This window comes from Onychomys torridus, chromosome 7 (genome assembly GCF_903995425.1).
Source record: "Onychomys torridus chromosome 7, mOncTor1.1, whole genome shotgun sequence".
Lineage (NCBI taxonomy): Eukaryota > Metazoa > Chordata > Mammalia > Rodentia > Cricetidae > Onychomys > Onychomys torridus.
The window spans coordinates 12018729-12034598 of NC_050449.1; the positions used below are offsets into that span (position 1 = coordinate 12018729).

At 42.5% G+C, this 15870-nt stretch overlaps 1 protein-coding gene across 7 annotated transcripts in view; it reads right to left on the minus strand.

Moving 5' to 3' along the window:
• Fat3 (FAT atypical cadherin 3) overlaps nucleotides 1-15870 on the minus strand; it is a 584013-nt gene that overhangs the window by 460983 nt on the left and 107160 nt on the right. For all 7 annotated transcript variants that reach the window (XM_036193856.1, XM_036193855.1, XM_036193852.1 and 4 more), the window contains exon 2: nucleotides 534-3839. In XM_036193856.1, the coding sequence (XP_036049749.1) occupies nucleotides 534-3822 (3289 nt within the window). In that variant the 5' untranslated portion in view covers nucleotides 3823-3839. The remainder of the gene's footprint in view (nucleotides 1-533; nucleotides 3840-15870) is intronic.

Genomic DNA, 15870 nt, shown 5'->3' on the forward strand with positions numbered 1-15870 from the left:
TTTTCTTTTACAAAAATGCTTCTCAAGTCACATGCTCATGTCAGAGTATGAATGCCCATTGTTCAAGGGCTGGATGTAGGCATTCAGCATGAAAGACCAGGCAATGATTCCCCACAGCAAAGCTTTACTGTAAAGGGAAAGATTCATATATAAGATGCATTTGAAAATCAATTTCATAGTTCTACTTTAAAGCTAATTCGAATGTAATTGTTGTATCAGGACCATTCATTTGGTGAGGGTCAGAATACAATCACCAGGGGCAACAATGATGTAAAACTTCTCAGTAGACTACCTCCTAACAGCCAAGGAGAGAAGGAGAAACAACACAACACAGATAGGCAACTCACTGGGCACCATGTAGACTGAGCTACTTAGAAACCAAACAATTCTAAGACGTGGTTTAGACTCTATGTCATGTCTCCTCTAATAGAGAATCTTCCCCATCTGCCCCAACGCCCTGATTCATATCCCTTCTCCAAACCAACAAGTAGAAGAGGTGGAGGGACACATTGAACATAAAACATTAAACTTACCACTCTCATCATCGATGCTGAATCTCCCAAGACCACTGCCATCTCTTATGGAGTACTGGATTTCTCCATCCCTACCAGAATCCTCATCATGGGCAGTCACCTGCAGCACACTTGTCCCAATCCGTGAGTTTTCTTTTACAGATCCAACAATAGCAAAGTCTGGGAAATAGGGCATATGGAGGTTTTCATTGACATCTACCACCTCCACCTCAACGAAAGAAACAGATGACAGAGAGACAGGCCGCCCTTTGTCTTTGGCCCTGACTGTGAGGTTGTAGAATTGCTGCTTCTCGTAGTCTAGCTCTTTGCTCAAGCGGATGGCTCCACTTGCTTTGTCTATTTCAAACCTCCCATTATAATCATTAACCAAAGAGTAACGGACTTGACCCCCTAATCCAAGGTCAGGATCCTGAGTCTCAAGCCAAGCAATGACTGTACCAACAGGGAGATCTTCAAGAACCTTCACACTGTAGCTAGTTGGGATGAAAGCTGGGGAGCAGTCATTGACGTCATCCAGAAAGATCTTCAGGGTGACAACAGAAAACAGCTGCTGGCCACTTTCTGCTTTGTCCCTGGCTTCTATTTTCAAAGAATAGTTGGCTTTGGATTCCCTGTCCAGTTGATCAGCTACAGAAACAATTCCAGTTGAGCTATTGATGGTGAACTGCTGTGTGTCTGTCAAAACCGAGTACATTACCTCACCATTAGAGCCAAGGTCTTTGTCTCTCGCTTCCACTTGGATAATCTCGGTGCCGATACTTGAACTTTCAAGAATGCTAACCGAGTAGCTGTCCTGAAGGAACACTGGGCTGTTGTCATTCGCATCCTCCACATTGACAGTCAGCAATCGCCACGATGATTTCTGTGGCTTTCCAAGGTCATAGATGGTTATGTTGAGGAGATAGAGGTCTGTATGTTCTCGGTCCATGGGCATGAGGACTTTCAGTTGCCCAGTTTCCATATCAATATTGAAGCAACTGTCTGTATTTCCATCTGATATTGTAAACAGCACCTTGCCATTGAAGCCAGAGTCAGCATCATATGCTTTAATCTTCAGAATGTTAGTTCCAACTGGCATATCCTCCTTCACAGCCACATCAGAGGGAAAAGACTTGTCAAAATGTGGTCCCTGCCTATTAATTGAATAAAAGTCAAGAAACCCATCTTCTAGATGCAGTTTCCCATTAGCTTTTGCTTTAATGAGTAGTTTCTCTGCCAGTTTCTGAGCCACACGAGTTTCTCTGCAACTGAAGCTCTTTGAAGACACTTTCCCATGGAGGACTGAGATGTTAATGGTCATGGGGTCTGCAAAATTCTCCCCATCTGTAGCTGTGATTCTGAGGGCAAAATTACCATTTTTAATGCCAGAATTCATCAGTGGCTTTTTAAGTTGTAAAACACCAGAGTCTGGGTTTAAATAAAAGAACCCAAGTTCATTTCCAGAAATGATTTTGTACTTTACAAGTTCAAGTTCATCAATATCTATCGCAGAGACAGCTGTGATGTGGCCCCCAACAGGAAAGTCATATGAAATGACTCCCTGGCAAGCCACTTTTTCAAAGAGAGGGATGTTGTCATTGACATTTCCCACCCGAATGGTCACATTCACCTCACTTTCATGGCGGTATGGGGAGCCCCAGTCAGATGCTCTCACGATGAACCTGTAGGTCTCTGGGGAGGATTCAAAATCTAACTCTTCAGTTGTGCTGATCACACCCGTGAACTGGTTAATGGCGAATGGTAAAAGGTTCAGGCTGGCAATGCTGTAAGTGATGTAGCCATTTTCTCCTTTATCCTTATCAGAGGCAGACACTGTCAGAACATTTGTTCCAACAGGAATACTCTCATTCACAAAAGTCTCATACAGTGTCTGCTGGAATTCTGGGGTGTGGTCATTAGCATCCTCAATCCCAATAGTGACTTGTGCCTTTACATCTCCTTCCTTGTCTGTCACCTCCAGCTTATAAACATCCTTCTTCACTATATTCAGGGGCTGTGCTGTGACAATCAGGCCGGACCGAGGGTTAATTTTGAAGTACTCTGCATCCTTCCCAGGAGATAGTTTGTATTCCACATCCAAAGGCTCAGGATTCACCTTGACTATGGCCACCAAGACACCAGGAGGGGAAAACTCACTTATGCTGACTTCATACAAATCTTTTTCAAACCTGACTGGGGTCCTGTCTCTCTTGGGGTTGGCAATGTGGACTGTCTTTAGTTCTGAAAACTTCTGAGGTGACCCTTTATCTTTTGCTTGAAGAGTGAGGTTGTAGCCATAGGAGAAGCTTTCCCAGTCTACCTTCCTTCTCTCCTTGACTTTATACTCATTCATCCACTTTCCTCCTTTGACCAGGAAGAACTGATCCAAAGGATCTCCAGCCACGATGGAAACAGATTCAATCTCTCCATTAGCCCCCTCATCCAGGTCATCAACTGTCACTACTGCATATGTTGGCTCCTTGTCCAATGAGAAAGGGATGTGAGTGACCACATGGATAATTGGAGCATGTTCATTTATGCGTTCAATGTGAACATAAAGCTTAGCAGTACTGCTTACGCCATTGTTGCCATAGAGTTTCATTCCCCGGTCCACTGCTAAGATCTCCAGATCATACCTGTTCTTCTCATCGTAATTTAATCGGCCACTTAAGGAGATGACACCACTTGTGGGGTGGACTGAAAAAAGATCAACCTTGTTTTTAAAGTAGTAGTAGAATTCTCCATTGGAACCGATGTCTGCATCTGTAGCTGTCACCTGGGCAACACTAGTCCTAAGTGGTGTGCTCTCTGCAATAGTGACCGAGTAAGTGGTAGGTGAAAACAGAGGCCTCAAGTCATTCATATCTAAAACCTGGATGTTCACTTTGGTCCATGCTTCCAAGTCTTCTCCTCTGACAGAACCTTTTATGATTAATAAATAATTGTCTTGGATTTCCCTGTTCAATATGGCAGAATTGCCACCTTTAGTTCTGATCCTGAGAAAGCAGAAATCTGCAATGATGACCTCTTCAGCTTTGAAAAAACCTTCCTCGTCACCAGACACTATTCTGTACTTGATGTCCCAGGACAGGTCTATTAAGGTGATGCCCATTCTATTCTGGCTGCTGACATAGGTCCTCGCTGCTGAGTTTTCATACACTGTAGCATTATAGATGGATTGTGTAAAGTGGAACCCCAGGGGCCCTGTTCCTGGCAGCCCCTGGGAGACAGTGGCCAACAGCTTCAGGAGCAGCAGGAGGAGGCAGGAAAGCGGCCTTGTGCCCACACAGTGTCCCATAGTCACACCCATCACATCACATGTCCATCCTGGAGGGAAACACAGAGAAAAGATATAGATTAATTCAGAAGAGAGTGAGGGAAAGAAACACACACACACACACACACACACACAAAAAAAAAAAAAAAAAAAAACAACCCTGTTATGAAACGGTGCTTTCAGAAGGCTTTATTGTAAAATCTTTTCAGTAAAGCAGCAATACTAAAATCAGAACCTTCACTGCTACCAGATAATAAAGAATTCAAAGTCACCAGGATTTAACCTTATCTTGATTGTACTTTCTTAAATGATTCTTTTCTACTTCTTTTGGGATTGGTTTGGAACACCAAGTTTATTATATGTTGGAGGTCAACTTAGAGATGGATAATTGGAGACCTCAAATGCATTTAACTTTGACCTATAGTAGCCTTTTATATAATTATACCAGGAAGCTATTTAGATATCTTTATTACTGCACAGTTCAAAATTTTAAAAGAAAAACTCAGAAGATACTAAGACTATCAATAGAAAATTAAATAATTGAGTACATTCTTAAACTAGGATGTAGTCACAAAAATGATGGTTAGAGACAGATGCTTTCAGATGCATGAAGATGAAGGACTAAGGTAAGAAAAGGTGGCCAGGCTGCATTTGAGAGTGTTCTATTTAAATATTGACATGGACAGTTGCATCTTTAGCTTTGAAGTGTCTACTACTGAGGGATGTGGAGAAGTCATTTCATTTCCCACTTCTCTCATTGAACATTGCTCACCAATGGCTGCTCAGATTCCTTTACACATTGTAATCTTGTAAAGGCCTGCATCAACATACTACTGTCTTCTGTTGTTTGTATTTTAAAACTGACCAAAATGAGTAGATAGTTCAATGTCATGAGAATAAACAATGTCCAGTGTAATGACGCACAGGTGACAGTTCCTTAAGGAGCTGCATGCCCACCCTAAGTGACCCTCCTTAGTGGCTACCATCCATCACAGAGTCAGAAGAGGGCAAACATACTTTCCTGAAAGTATATGAGGGATCCCATGAGTGACCTCCAGCTACTTTTATCAGTGAATACCAAGTTGTGTTAGTCTCTGTAGTTTTATGACCATGCAGATTAAAAGGCAAAAACATTTTCCTATTTTAATCAGTAAAATCTGTTAAATACTGGGTGGGAAGTGGCCATTTAGCAAGGAGTGGCTAAATCAGATTATATTGACAGTCATATTTTCAGAATGTCTAAATATGAGTTATTACTCCAAGTAGCACTGTCAGGGCCCTGCCAGTCCCCTGTAGGGGGTGAAGAAATGGAGACATAGATGTCCCTGCAGGTGCAAGATGACTCAGGTAACATACTGCTCATCCTTTCTTTGGGCTGTACTTCAAAAAAGGCTTACTTTATTATTTTTCATATGTACAGGTATGTGTGTATGCATGTGGGTATGTACAAATAATCACAGGTAACTTGGAGGCCAGAGGTGGCCAATTGCCTGGAACTGTAGTTATAGATGGTTGTGAGCTGCCTGATCTAGGTAGGGCCTCAGGAAGAGCCCTTAACCATTGAGGCATTTCTGCAATTTCTCACTGTGCTGCATTTAATCCTGAATCAGGCACCATTTAACCTGATGACATATTAGAAAATGGGTAGTTAAATACATTAGCATATTGGTTAAGCCACTGGCCCAGTCAATGTTGCCAGGTAGATGTGGCTAATCAGGCTCCCAGACCCTTGGCTTCCCTAATGTCACTCATCTGTGTGCTTGTCTACCATACCTTCATTCTCACAGAATCAGATGTAAGCCAGATGGCAAATTCAGGCTTCTTGACACACAGATGATGTAATTTACTTCTACTGAAGTAGTCAATAAAGATTATTGATGAAAATGCATGGATCCATCCAGCATCTCTAATTCTTTATCTCCTTTCTGGCTATAAATGACTGGTATTACAATTAAAAAAATCTCTGCATAAGCTTAACATTTTAAAGCATTACACATTATTTTTGTAGCATATAAAATGTTTCAAAGTCGGCAAAGTACATGTTATTATAGGCTTTTTCTAGGTAGAACATAAACTTTCTTTTCCTAGTGGCAGAGGGCAAGTTTGAGTTGAGGGGAGTGTGTGCATGCTGAGGTCCTGTGGGGATGGTGTGCCTTGCCGCTGCCACCATCTGAATCACCCAGAAAATGCTGACTAGCAGGGAGGAGACAGTGTGTTCAGTCCAGGAACCTCATGGGCTCATGGGCAGCATAGACCACAGTGGAAAGCAGAAAGAGGGTATAACCTTTTACAAAAGAAGTTAATTTTACATGTAGCTCCCTTGAGTATCATCAGGAAATGTCTCATGGGCTGAGAACATAAATAATCAGAACTGGGCCATTACTCAGAGAACCAGAAAGAAGACCAGGCAGGTAGCAGCCAGCGATGCTAGTCAGTGGGTTTCAAGAAGTACAGTATTTGTTTGGCTCCTGGGCATTTCAGAGGTAACTTGATTTGTATTTTGTGTTGTACATGCAACTACACTCTGAATGTGGTAGCCCCCTCTCTAGCAATCCCACACTGAAGCCAGCAGAAGCGTTAATGATATTCTGTGTACACTGATAGACCTGTCTTGTCATCCTCTGAAGATGCCTAGATGCAGCGGAGGTGCTGATCTCAGCCCCTCTGTGACTATGAGCAGCAACACAGGCTGTCAGAAGCAGATGCGAAGGCCACGTTCTGTTCTCTCACATGAAAACCCTGGATTCCTGTAGTACAAATCCAGTCTCTGTCTTACTTCCCATTCATCTTGTTAACTTTGGAAGCTGCCCATGGAAGCAGTTTGGCCCGTCCTCTGCTGGAAGAGCTTGAAGTCTACAAATGCAAGAGAGGTACCACTCCCCAGTGCTCAGCTCCTGTCCTTACATCCCTGCCCCAAGCTCCTACTACAGAAAAGCTGAGAGAAATCATACTTGTGCCCAATTCTGTCTCTGGCATCCAGTGCAGCACCCACTGTACATGAAACAATCATGCAAGTTCAGTGAACAGCACCTTGCAGTACCAATGTAACTAGAGGTCTTAATATTTCATTTCAAGTAAGCACACCTTAAGAGAGGGAGACAGAGACGGAGAGAAAGAAACAGAGACAGAGAGAATTCAGAAATTACATGGGTTAAAAAAGAAGCTTAAAAATGCAGTTTCCATAAGGGGAAACTGAGGGCCTAAGGAAGGAAAATATTACCCTATACACAGTCCTCGGATCTCCCAAGAGTCAATACTGTACTGTATGTCCATTCTAATCACATTCACTGACCAACCATGGGACAATCTCAGAATGAGCACTCATCAACATTTGGGAGGACCATCCTGTTCCAATCTCTGGTGACTTCCCTGGGATATTTTCTCCATGGAGTAGTTTTCTACCGTAACCTAGGGGTGGTCACCTTTACAAAGCCTTTTGTGAATCCTTCAAAGCAGAGAGTGCTGTCATATGAAACTGACTGTTCAACTTAACTAATCAAAATTGGTGCTTTCAAAAACTGAGTTATTCTTTAAGCAAGATCTCTGCTGCTTTCCCTCTCTTATAAACTAGAATGAGTGGTTTTCAGTACAATTGGAAATACTTCAAAGCAGGTTAAAATAGAGTTGTATTACTGTGCATGGAAATTAATATTTAATGAAAAAAAAAATGAAACACTAAGCAAGAGTACCTTTGTCAGCTTCAGCTGTCACACCCAAATATCTCCTACAGCACTTACATCTGTGGTTTTGAAGAAGGAAAGCCTCACCTGGCACAAATGCTGTCTGGCCCCCTCCTCACGGGTTTCAGGAATCCATGAGTGCTAGAAGTCAGGGATTGGTGTAATTGTAAAGTAAACACTAAAGAAAACCCTAGCTTCTGTTCTTAGCATGCCAACATAACAGTTGCCATTATTTCAGCAAGGTATTGGCTTTTCCACATGGAAGCCAAAGCTTTTTGTGAAGCTAAGATAGTTATGATGTCTTAGATGCCCTGTGCATTGATTTAGCCCACTGCTTCTGGATTATTTTAAAGAAAGCACCTATTTCTGAACCCCAGAGCCCATTTTCTACAACTTAGCAACATAATCAATATTTTTATACAATCCCCAAAGAGCCCACTGAGCCATCAATCTTGCAGACATTTGTCTTTCAGAGGCAGGCTGGCATGACTCCCAGGAAGCCCTCTTCACTGTGAGTGTGCATCCCAGTTTGGGGCTCAGATGGAGCATGCAGACTTTCCTTTACAGGGCATGAATAAAGATGGAGACATTGGGGCAGGGACAGTACTAGTCAGCCTGGATTCTGTGAGTTCTCAGGCACGAATCTATAACCTGGTGATGATGTCCTCTGCACCACAAACCCGTTCTCTCATCATTATGAACAGGGAAAAGCTACCAGAAGGAATATTCTACTTTCCCTCTCTATTTTCCTGACTTACTTATTTTGAAATGGTGTATTCTCCCAGATGTCCCTCAACTGAAGAATAGATTTTTAAAAATGTGGTACATTTATGCAATGGAGTATTACTCAGCTGGTAAAAACAATAACATCATGGAATTTTCAGGCAAATGGATGGAACTAAAAAAAAAAAAAAAATCCTGAGTAAGGTAACCCAGACCCAAAAGGACAACCATGATATGTACTCACTCATAAGAGGATATTAGCTGTAACGGATACCCATTCTACAGTCCACAGACCCAGAGTAACTAGGTAACAAGGAGAGTGCATGGGGGACATCCAGGTCTCCCTGGGAAGGGGAAAAAGAACAGATTTTGTAGGTGGACTGGGGGCAGATGGAGATGGGAATAGAAGATATTTGATGGGGAAATGGAATAGAAGGAGAGAGTATGGAGATATTTGACTGGAATTGGGTTCATTTGGCAGCGTGTGTGACGTGGAAACCTAGTACAATAGAAACTCACAGGATAATACAAGTGTTACACTGATGAGGAATCCTAATAATGGAGGATTTAGAGCCCAAACCAGTTATTTTCTGTAACTAGGCAAGACCTCCAGTAGTGGGACTGGGACACCAACCCAGCCACAAAACCTAACTAAGCAGGGATCACAGGGGCTCACAGAGACTGAGGCAGCAATCATGGAGCCTATGTGGGTATTCGCTAGTTCCTCCCTTGTGTTTGTGGAGCTTGGTGTTCCTGTTGATTCCTAAGAGTGGGAGTGGGGTTGTCTCTGGCTCTTTTGCGTGCTCTTGGGACCCTTTTCCTTTCACTGTGTAGACTTGTCCAGGCTTGATGGGAGGACTTGTGCCTAGTTTTATTGCATCTTGTTATGCTGTGTTCAGTTGATATCCTTGGGAGGCCTGCTCTTTTCTGAACGGAAATGGAGGAGGAGAAGGAGGAGGAGGAGGAGGAGGAGGAGGAGGAGGAGGAGGAGTAAATCTGGGGGAAAGGGGAGGTGTGTGGGTGTGGGGACACTGGGAGGCTGTGGTTGAGATGTATGGTATGAGACAAGAATAAAGGGAGAGGGAGGGAGGGAGAATCTGTTCTACAGAAACTGCTCAAAATGTAAACTGTGTGAAGCTGTGGAACATGCAGCAAAGCCAAAACATGCAGCTTCTCCTCCACAGGTGTCTTTGGGGGAAGATGTGTGTATCGCTACTGCCCCAGGCTGACTGCCAATCAGAAGTGCACTGTGAAAAAGCTCTCACCAGCAAAAGGCTGCTGAAGTTAAAGAGAATGCTCTTTGCCACAGGCCTGGGTTGAGATCCAAACTCCGTCATTAGCTGTGCAAACTGGGACAGGTTATTTAACCTTCTTACTCTTATTAATGAAAAAAAAAAAATGGAAGAAAGGTGCCCACTCAGCAGGATTTGGGTTAGAAATAGAAAGCACTTCAATTCCTGGCACAAGTAATTATACAAGTTTAACCAGCCATCATTCAGTAAGGTAGATTCTAGAGACTAGAACTCTTGAGTTACTGGAGGGGATCCATGGCCTACTCCATATTTTCTTCTCTAATAGAAAAAGGCACACCCAAGTCAAAGAAAAGATGCTTCATTCTTGGCCCAAGGCTATGAAGATTAGTGTCCCCACCAGAGAAACCTGAGTCAAGTTTTATGTGTATTGATGAGTCTATTTTCTTGTCTGTCAAATGGAGTTCATAGCAGACGTTACTGCTATTCCCAAGGTCTAGCAGTAGGTGGGTGTTGTGTTTTACACATCATCCCAAACTTGAGTGGCTGAAAAAAGAAGGATCTTGTTTAGAGTCTGGCCTGAGCTATACAGAGAGCTTGAGGACAGCTTACCCATGGGGCAAGACCTGTCTCAATAGATAAACAAACAGTTCCACAAACACTAACTGACATTATAATTACTTAGTTGTTCAGGAACAATAACACAAAACAGAAAATCACTGAACACCAATGGTTTGCCCTTAGCCATGCGGGGCATCCTTCCTATGAAAACTACCATTCAAAAAGCCCACACCAATAGGTGAAGTCAGTATCACTGAAAAGACAGGGCTGTTCAGTGACATGCTGTCCTGGGGCTTATGATCCCAAAGGCAGATCTGACTTGAATTCCCTTTGTGGACTGCTTGGAACTTCTCGGCACTCTGGGTCCTTGCTCCTGAAGTCAGTTATAGACTGCCTGGATGACACATGAGGGAATAAAGTTGTGCTGTCTGCCTCATGCTAATGACTGCCTGAAAAGAAAAGTTTACAGTGTGTGTGTATGTGTGTGAGTGTGTGTGCACGTGTGCATATGTAGGCATACTTCAGTGCACACACACACAAAGCCATTAGAGATAATACAGGATACGATAGTAGCTATTTGGATCACCAATCAGTAATGTGACAGCGCTATCACAGATCATATAATGATGTATTGAACCAAAGCCACTTACAGTCAATGAAAGTTACAGCCAAAGGTGTCTTAAAATGAACTAGCCTAACACTGTAGCTTTACCACAAAAGAAAGACAGCAGCTTACATACTGTGGACAAGGTCATATGGTTTGCCAGTCCCAAGGCTGAAAAGGGACCTCAGATCTCCAGTGTGAACCTGACACCAATACTGCTCTTGCCTCTTCTCATTGCTCAGGTCTGTCAAGCATGTCTACAAATTGCACTTACCTCCTGAGGTTCAGTCTATGAACTACCTCAGCAGTTTCCAGTGTGCATCAGAGCCATCACTGGACCTGCTAGAAGTCAGGATTCTGGTCTCTTTTCCTAAGTTTCTGACTATTGGCCGAGGACCAGTGGCTCTAAGCATTTAGAGTTCTAATAAATTCCAGAAGGACTATCCAAGGCAGCCCATTGGAGATCTTCTACTCTGCAGTTTGAACTCTGGTGACCTTAGTGTATTATTTTCTCCCTTATGTTTCAGTTATCAAGTGTCACTCAAAATAGACACTGTGCTGGGCACAGGCATGGAAGTGCTGGGCCACCATTTCTCCTTCTTATAGTGTCTACCAAAGTGTCTTAAAAGGGCAAAGATTCACCTTTAATTTAGTGAAACTGAGCTGGTCTGCATACAACAGAACTCTACTTCAGGCTCCAAGGAGAAGACACAATGAACATGCTTCCACCACACCCTTGGGGTCATCTGGCCCTGCTGGTCTTTCTGGATTATAGGCAGCATATCTGAGTAGGACTATTAACTGCTTCTCATCCTTGGGAGTTTGAATGGCACCTTCTGGTACCATGAAAGCTAAGGAAGTGTGTGTGTGTGTGTGTGTGTGTGTGTGTGTGTGTGTGTGTATGTGTGTAAAATGTCATTATACTATAATTTCAAAAAAATTAAAATGAATATGAGAGAAATCAGCACTACAACTTAGAAAACATGCAGAAACAGTGGCAGGGCATAGGTAAAAATATTTAAACTAGAATTCCTTGCAGCCTTTAAGCTGTTCCCAAATAAATCTTTCCCTTCCTGTGCTAAGCCACATATGAGAAATGGTCTTGCATTGCTCTCTCTGGATGAAGCATGCTGCAGGTTTAATGTTTGCATTTACCATTAGAAGAATTCCCACATTAGGCAGTCAGAATGCAGTAAATACAGCCACACAGCCTTTAGCCACAGTGTGTCCTGAGAAACAGTCACGAGATGGAGCACCCAGGGCTGCTGCTGGCCAACAGGACACACTGCTTCCCTGCACACTATCTTTTCAGTAGACAGAGTATATTCTAAGGCAATGACAAGAAGTATAGCATAGTAAATACATGACCCAGGATCACAGTCATTTATTTACACCATCACTGTCTGCTAATGCTCTGTAACTGCCTGTGCAGGGCATGTTGGCTTATCCCAGCATCACCACAGCCTGCAAGAGCTGCATCATGCTAGAATGTATGACAGCTACAATGTTGCCAGGTGATGAGAATCTGTTGGAGCCATTTTAATCTCATGTGAAGACTGTTTTTAAGTGACCACACTCTGTCATTGACCAAAACATTGTTTTGTTCACATGACTAGACTTTTCATGTATTGTTGAATATATACCATGTAAATTGTGATTCCTGTGGTACATCTTGCTGTTCTAAAACATGCCTATTACCCTGCAGCCCTGACCTCTCCCAGGTTTACAGTGTGGACAAGATAAAGTGTGCTGTAGTTCGCGGCTGTAGTTTGCAGTGTGGAAGCAGTGGCAGAGACATCTGGGGTGGCCCAGAAGGTGCCACATCTTATTCTTCCTTTGCACCATAGGATATGAGTTCTCATTTTAACTAACTTGAGCATTATGTCCCAAGAAACTGTCCCAATACCCGTTCCCCAAACACCCCTCTGCTTAGCTGAAGGAGAGGGCTCCACAGTTCTGACAGTATTTTCTAACCTATGAAAAAGCGGCAATCACAGAATGTACACCATTCTTCCAGACACAAAAGCAGACATAGGAAACACAGCTTGGTGAATAATCCAGCTATTTTTTAAATTTTTATTATCTATTTTTACATAGCCAAATCAAAACTACTCCAATTACTCTGAGATGTTAAACCAAATACTAATTTCATATTTTCTCCATCTGAAAAACTTTTTCTTGCTTCTCCCGAGTGCTCCTCTAATCTGTGCTTTCTAAATAACTAGAATATTCAATTCACAAGACCACAGCACCTATTATTGTGCAACATGAAGACAGAAATCCCAAAGCTCACAGTTGATTTTTGCCAACCAGCCAAAGATGTTATTCTTTTCTTACTAATAACATTATAAATTCTAATTTATTGCCACTGTTGCAAAGCATTTTATTGTTTCAGAGTGACCTCTTAGGAGAAGTCAGTTAGTATGAAGCAAGAATTGTTCAAGTTCATTCAGAAGAAAATGGCTACCCAGGCCCAGGTTATGAATTCCCTTCTTTATTTCCTCCCCAGGTGCTGGAAATACTTCTATATAACACTGGTTAATGTCAAGTATCATTTCATCAGGAAATGCTACAAATACAGGGGTAATTCAACCAGGGGCTATCAGAAAGAAAGATTAGCATGTTGTTCAAGGCTTTCGGAAATCACTCTTCTCTCTGGAGAAAAAAAATTCATCATAGTGCAAGAGAAAAAAATGTATGGGGAGAATATCATTTGTCCCTGTGCTTCCTCTGGTGGCATCTCTTACAGAAAGCAAACAGTAAACACATTAACATTCTCTTACACTCAAATTTAAAACAAAAGGCACAATAAAGGAAGCCTTTACACAATGACACTGTTTACTTTGTAACAACTGTGTAAAAGAGAAAAGAGCCACAGTGTTACAATGAGACAAATACCCTTAAATAGTATCAATTCCAGTAGTTGTTAGGGCAAATGCAGCTGAGAGGGAGGGTGCTCTCTGGGGACCCTCAGAATCCTTGTGATCCATTCTGAAACAGTAGATGTCTCTTCTCCACGTGTCCCTGCTGTTTTTTTTTTTTTTTTTATTTTTTTTTTATTTTTTTATTTTTTTAAAGGCTTCGTATCTTTAATCATCCATCCCAAATGCCAGAACTTGCTGTGGCATGTCCTTCTGTACGCTGTGAATATGTGTTGCTCTCAATGATTGATAATAAAGCAGTTTTGGCCAATAGCAGGGCAAGGTAAGGTTAGGCAGTACAATCAAACTGAGGAAGGAGATAAAGAAGAGTGAAGTCAAGGCAGATGACAGCCAGCTACAGAGGAAGCAAGACATATAGAAAATGAGGTCATAAGCCATGAACCATGTGGCAAAGCATAGATAAGAAATATGGGTTAATTTAAATGTCAGAGCTAGCTAGTAATAAGCCTGAGCCATCAGCCAAGCATGTACAATTAATATAAGCCTCTGTGTGGTAATTTGGGAAGTAAATGCTAGGTGTAATCGGGTTACAGGACAGAAAGTTCTGCCTCTGTTACAAGAACTGGTTCTCCTTTGAGGGAAAAACGATGTGATTAGTAACACTGGTAATCAGGAAGAGGAATACAATAGGAATTGGTATAACATCAGGCTTCGTTCCTGTGAAGAAAGGAAGTCCTGTGGGGCAGGAAGAGAAAAGGTTTTGTGTGTGTGTGTGTGTGTGTGTGTGTGTGTGTGTGTGTGTGTGTGTGTTGTCATTTCAAGACAGGGTTTCCCTGTGTAGCTTTGGAGCCTGTCCTGGAACTCTCTCTATAGACAAGCTGGCCTCAAACTCACAGATATTACCTGCCTCTGCCTCCTGAGTGCTGGGATTAAAGGAATGTGCTGCCACCACTACCTCGTGTGTGTGTTTATCACACACAGATGAAGAAAATGATGAGTGTCCTTTTCCACAGATGAAGAAAAGGATGGTGAGTGTCATTTTCCAAAAAAACTGAATACTGTAGATGTGCTAACTGAAAAGTAACTTGATTTTGAATCTTTCCAAGATTATATGGAGGTCAGGTCTCCTCCTGGGCAGAGGACACCACAGAAGCAAATGGGCTTGGTTGAATGCACTTGTCCATTTGGACAAACATTTGCACCAGAGTGTAATGCAGAACACTGAGTTCTGCTTTGGTAGATAAACACTGTGCAATTGTTAAATGCCTCTGAGGAGACAAGAGATACTGAGTTTGCTATAACATGGTTATATATTTTCTGTTGCCTCATAAAGGTTGAGAATGGACAGATGGGGGAAACAAAGAAATATGGTGAAGGCTATCTCAAGGTAACAATTGGCATAAAAATGAGAGATGGGAAGAACTAACCAAATAACTTCACACAGAAAGAGAGATTCAACACTATGAGAGATTCAACATAATAAGCAGGGGCAAGAGAAATTACTTAGAGGTACAGAGCAAGAAACAATCCCCAGGGATTTGAACCAGCTTGTGTGTGGACCTGCAAACACCTTCTAGAAATTTGATCCTTATCTAGTATGTCAGTCTAGTCTCAGGTTGTCATCACTGACAAGTGTGCCTCAGCAAAGGGCCCAGTGTGGACTTGGTTCCTTCAGCTTGCCCATCCTCCATGTCAAAATTCCGGTGGCTGTTGTGGGAAATAATCCTCAAGCTCAAGAGCCTGAATGGGTGATTTAGCATTGTGCTTCAAATCAGCAGCCTACAGAGTGCACATAAGTGCACCCAGCCCCTCAAAACAGGTCTGAATAAGTACTATTCCATGAAGGCTCTGCCACAGAGCTTAGGACAAATGTTGAGGGCAGATTCTGTCCTGGGGATTGAGGAAGAGCAGGCATCTGAGCTCAGCAAAAGAGGTGTGGGATTGATTCCTCTGGAGCTCCATGAATCTTGTTGCTTATGTGAATCTGAGGATTCAGTCTGGTAGTGAAGGGACTTCCTGAGAGATGAGTGTTTGAAATAAAGTTACCATGTTACTTAAGCAACTAAGGAATCAAGACAGGATGACTAGGAACTGCAGACCCGCCTGGGTTACACAGAGTCCCCGTCCAAACCAACCCAAACAAGAAGCATCTAAAACTACCACGACAGAAAAAGTTCAGTTACCAAAGAAGAGCTTGTTTTTCTCCTGATCTCACTCCTGGTATCATTTTTGAAAAGGAAAGCCAGATGTGGTAATGTTTCAAATGTACCAGTTTATAAAGAAACAAAAGTAGATCACAGGTTCAATGTCAGGACCTTGGGGCAGAGCAGATCAGACCTCAGGCAGAACAAGAAGGAGAATGCTAGGATGCCAGGCAAAAG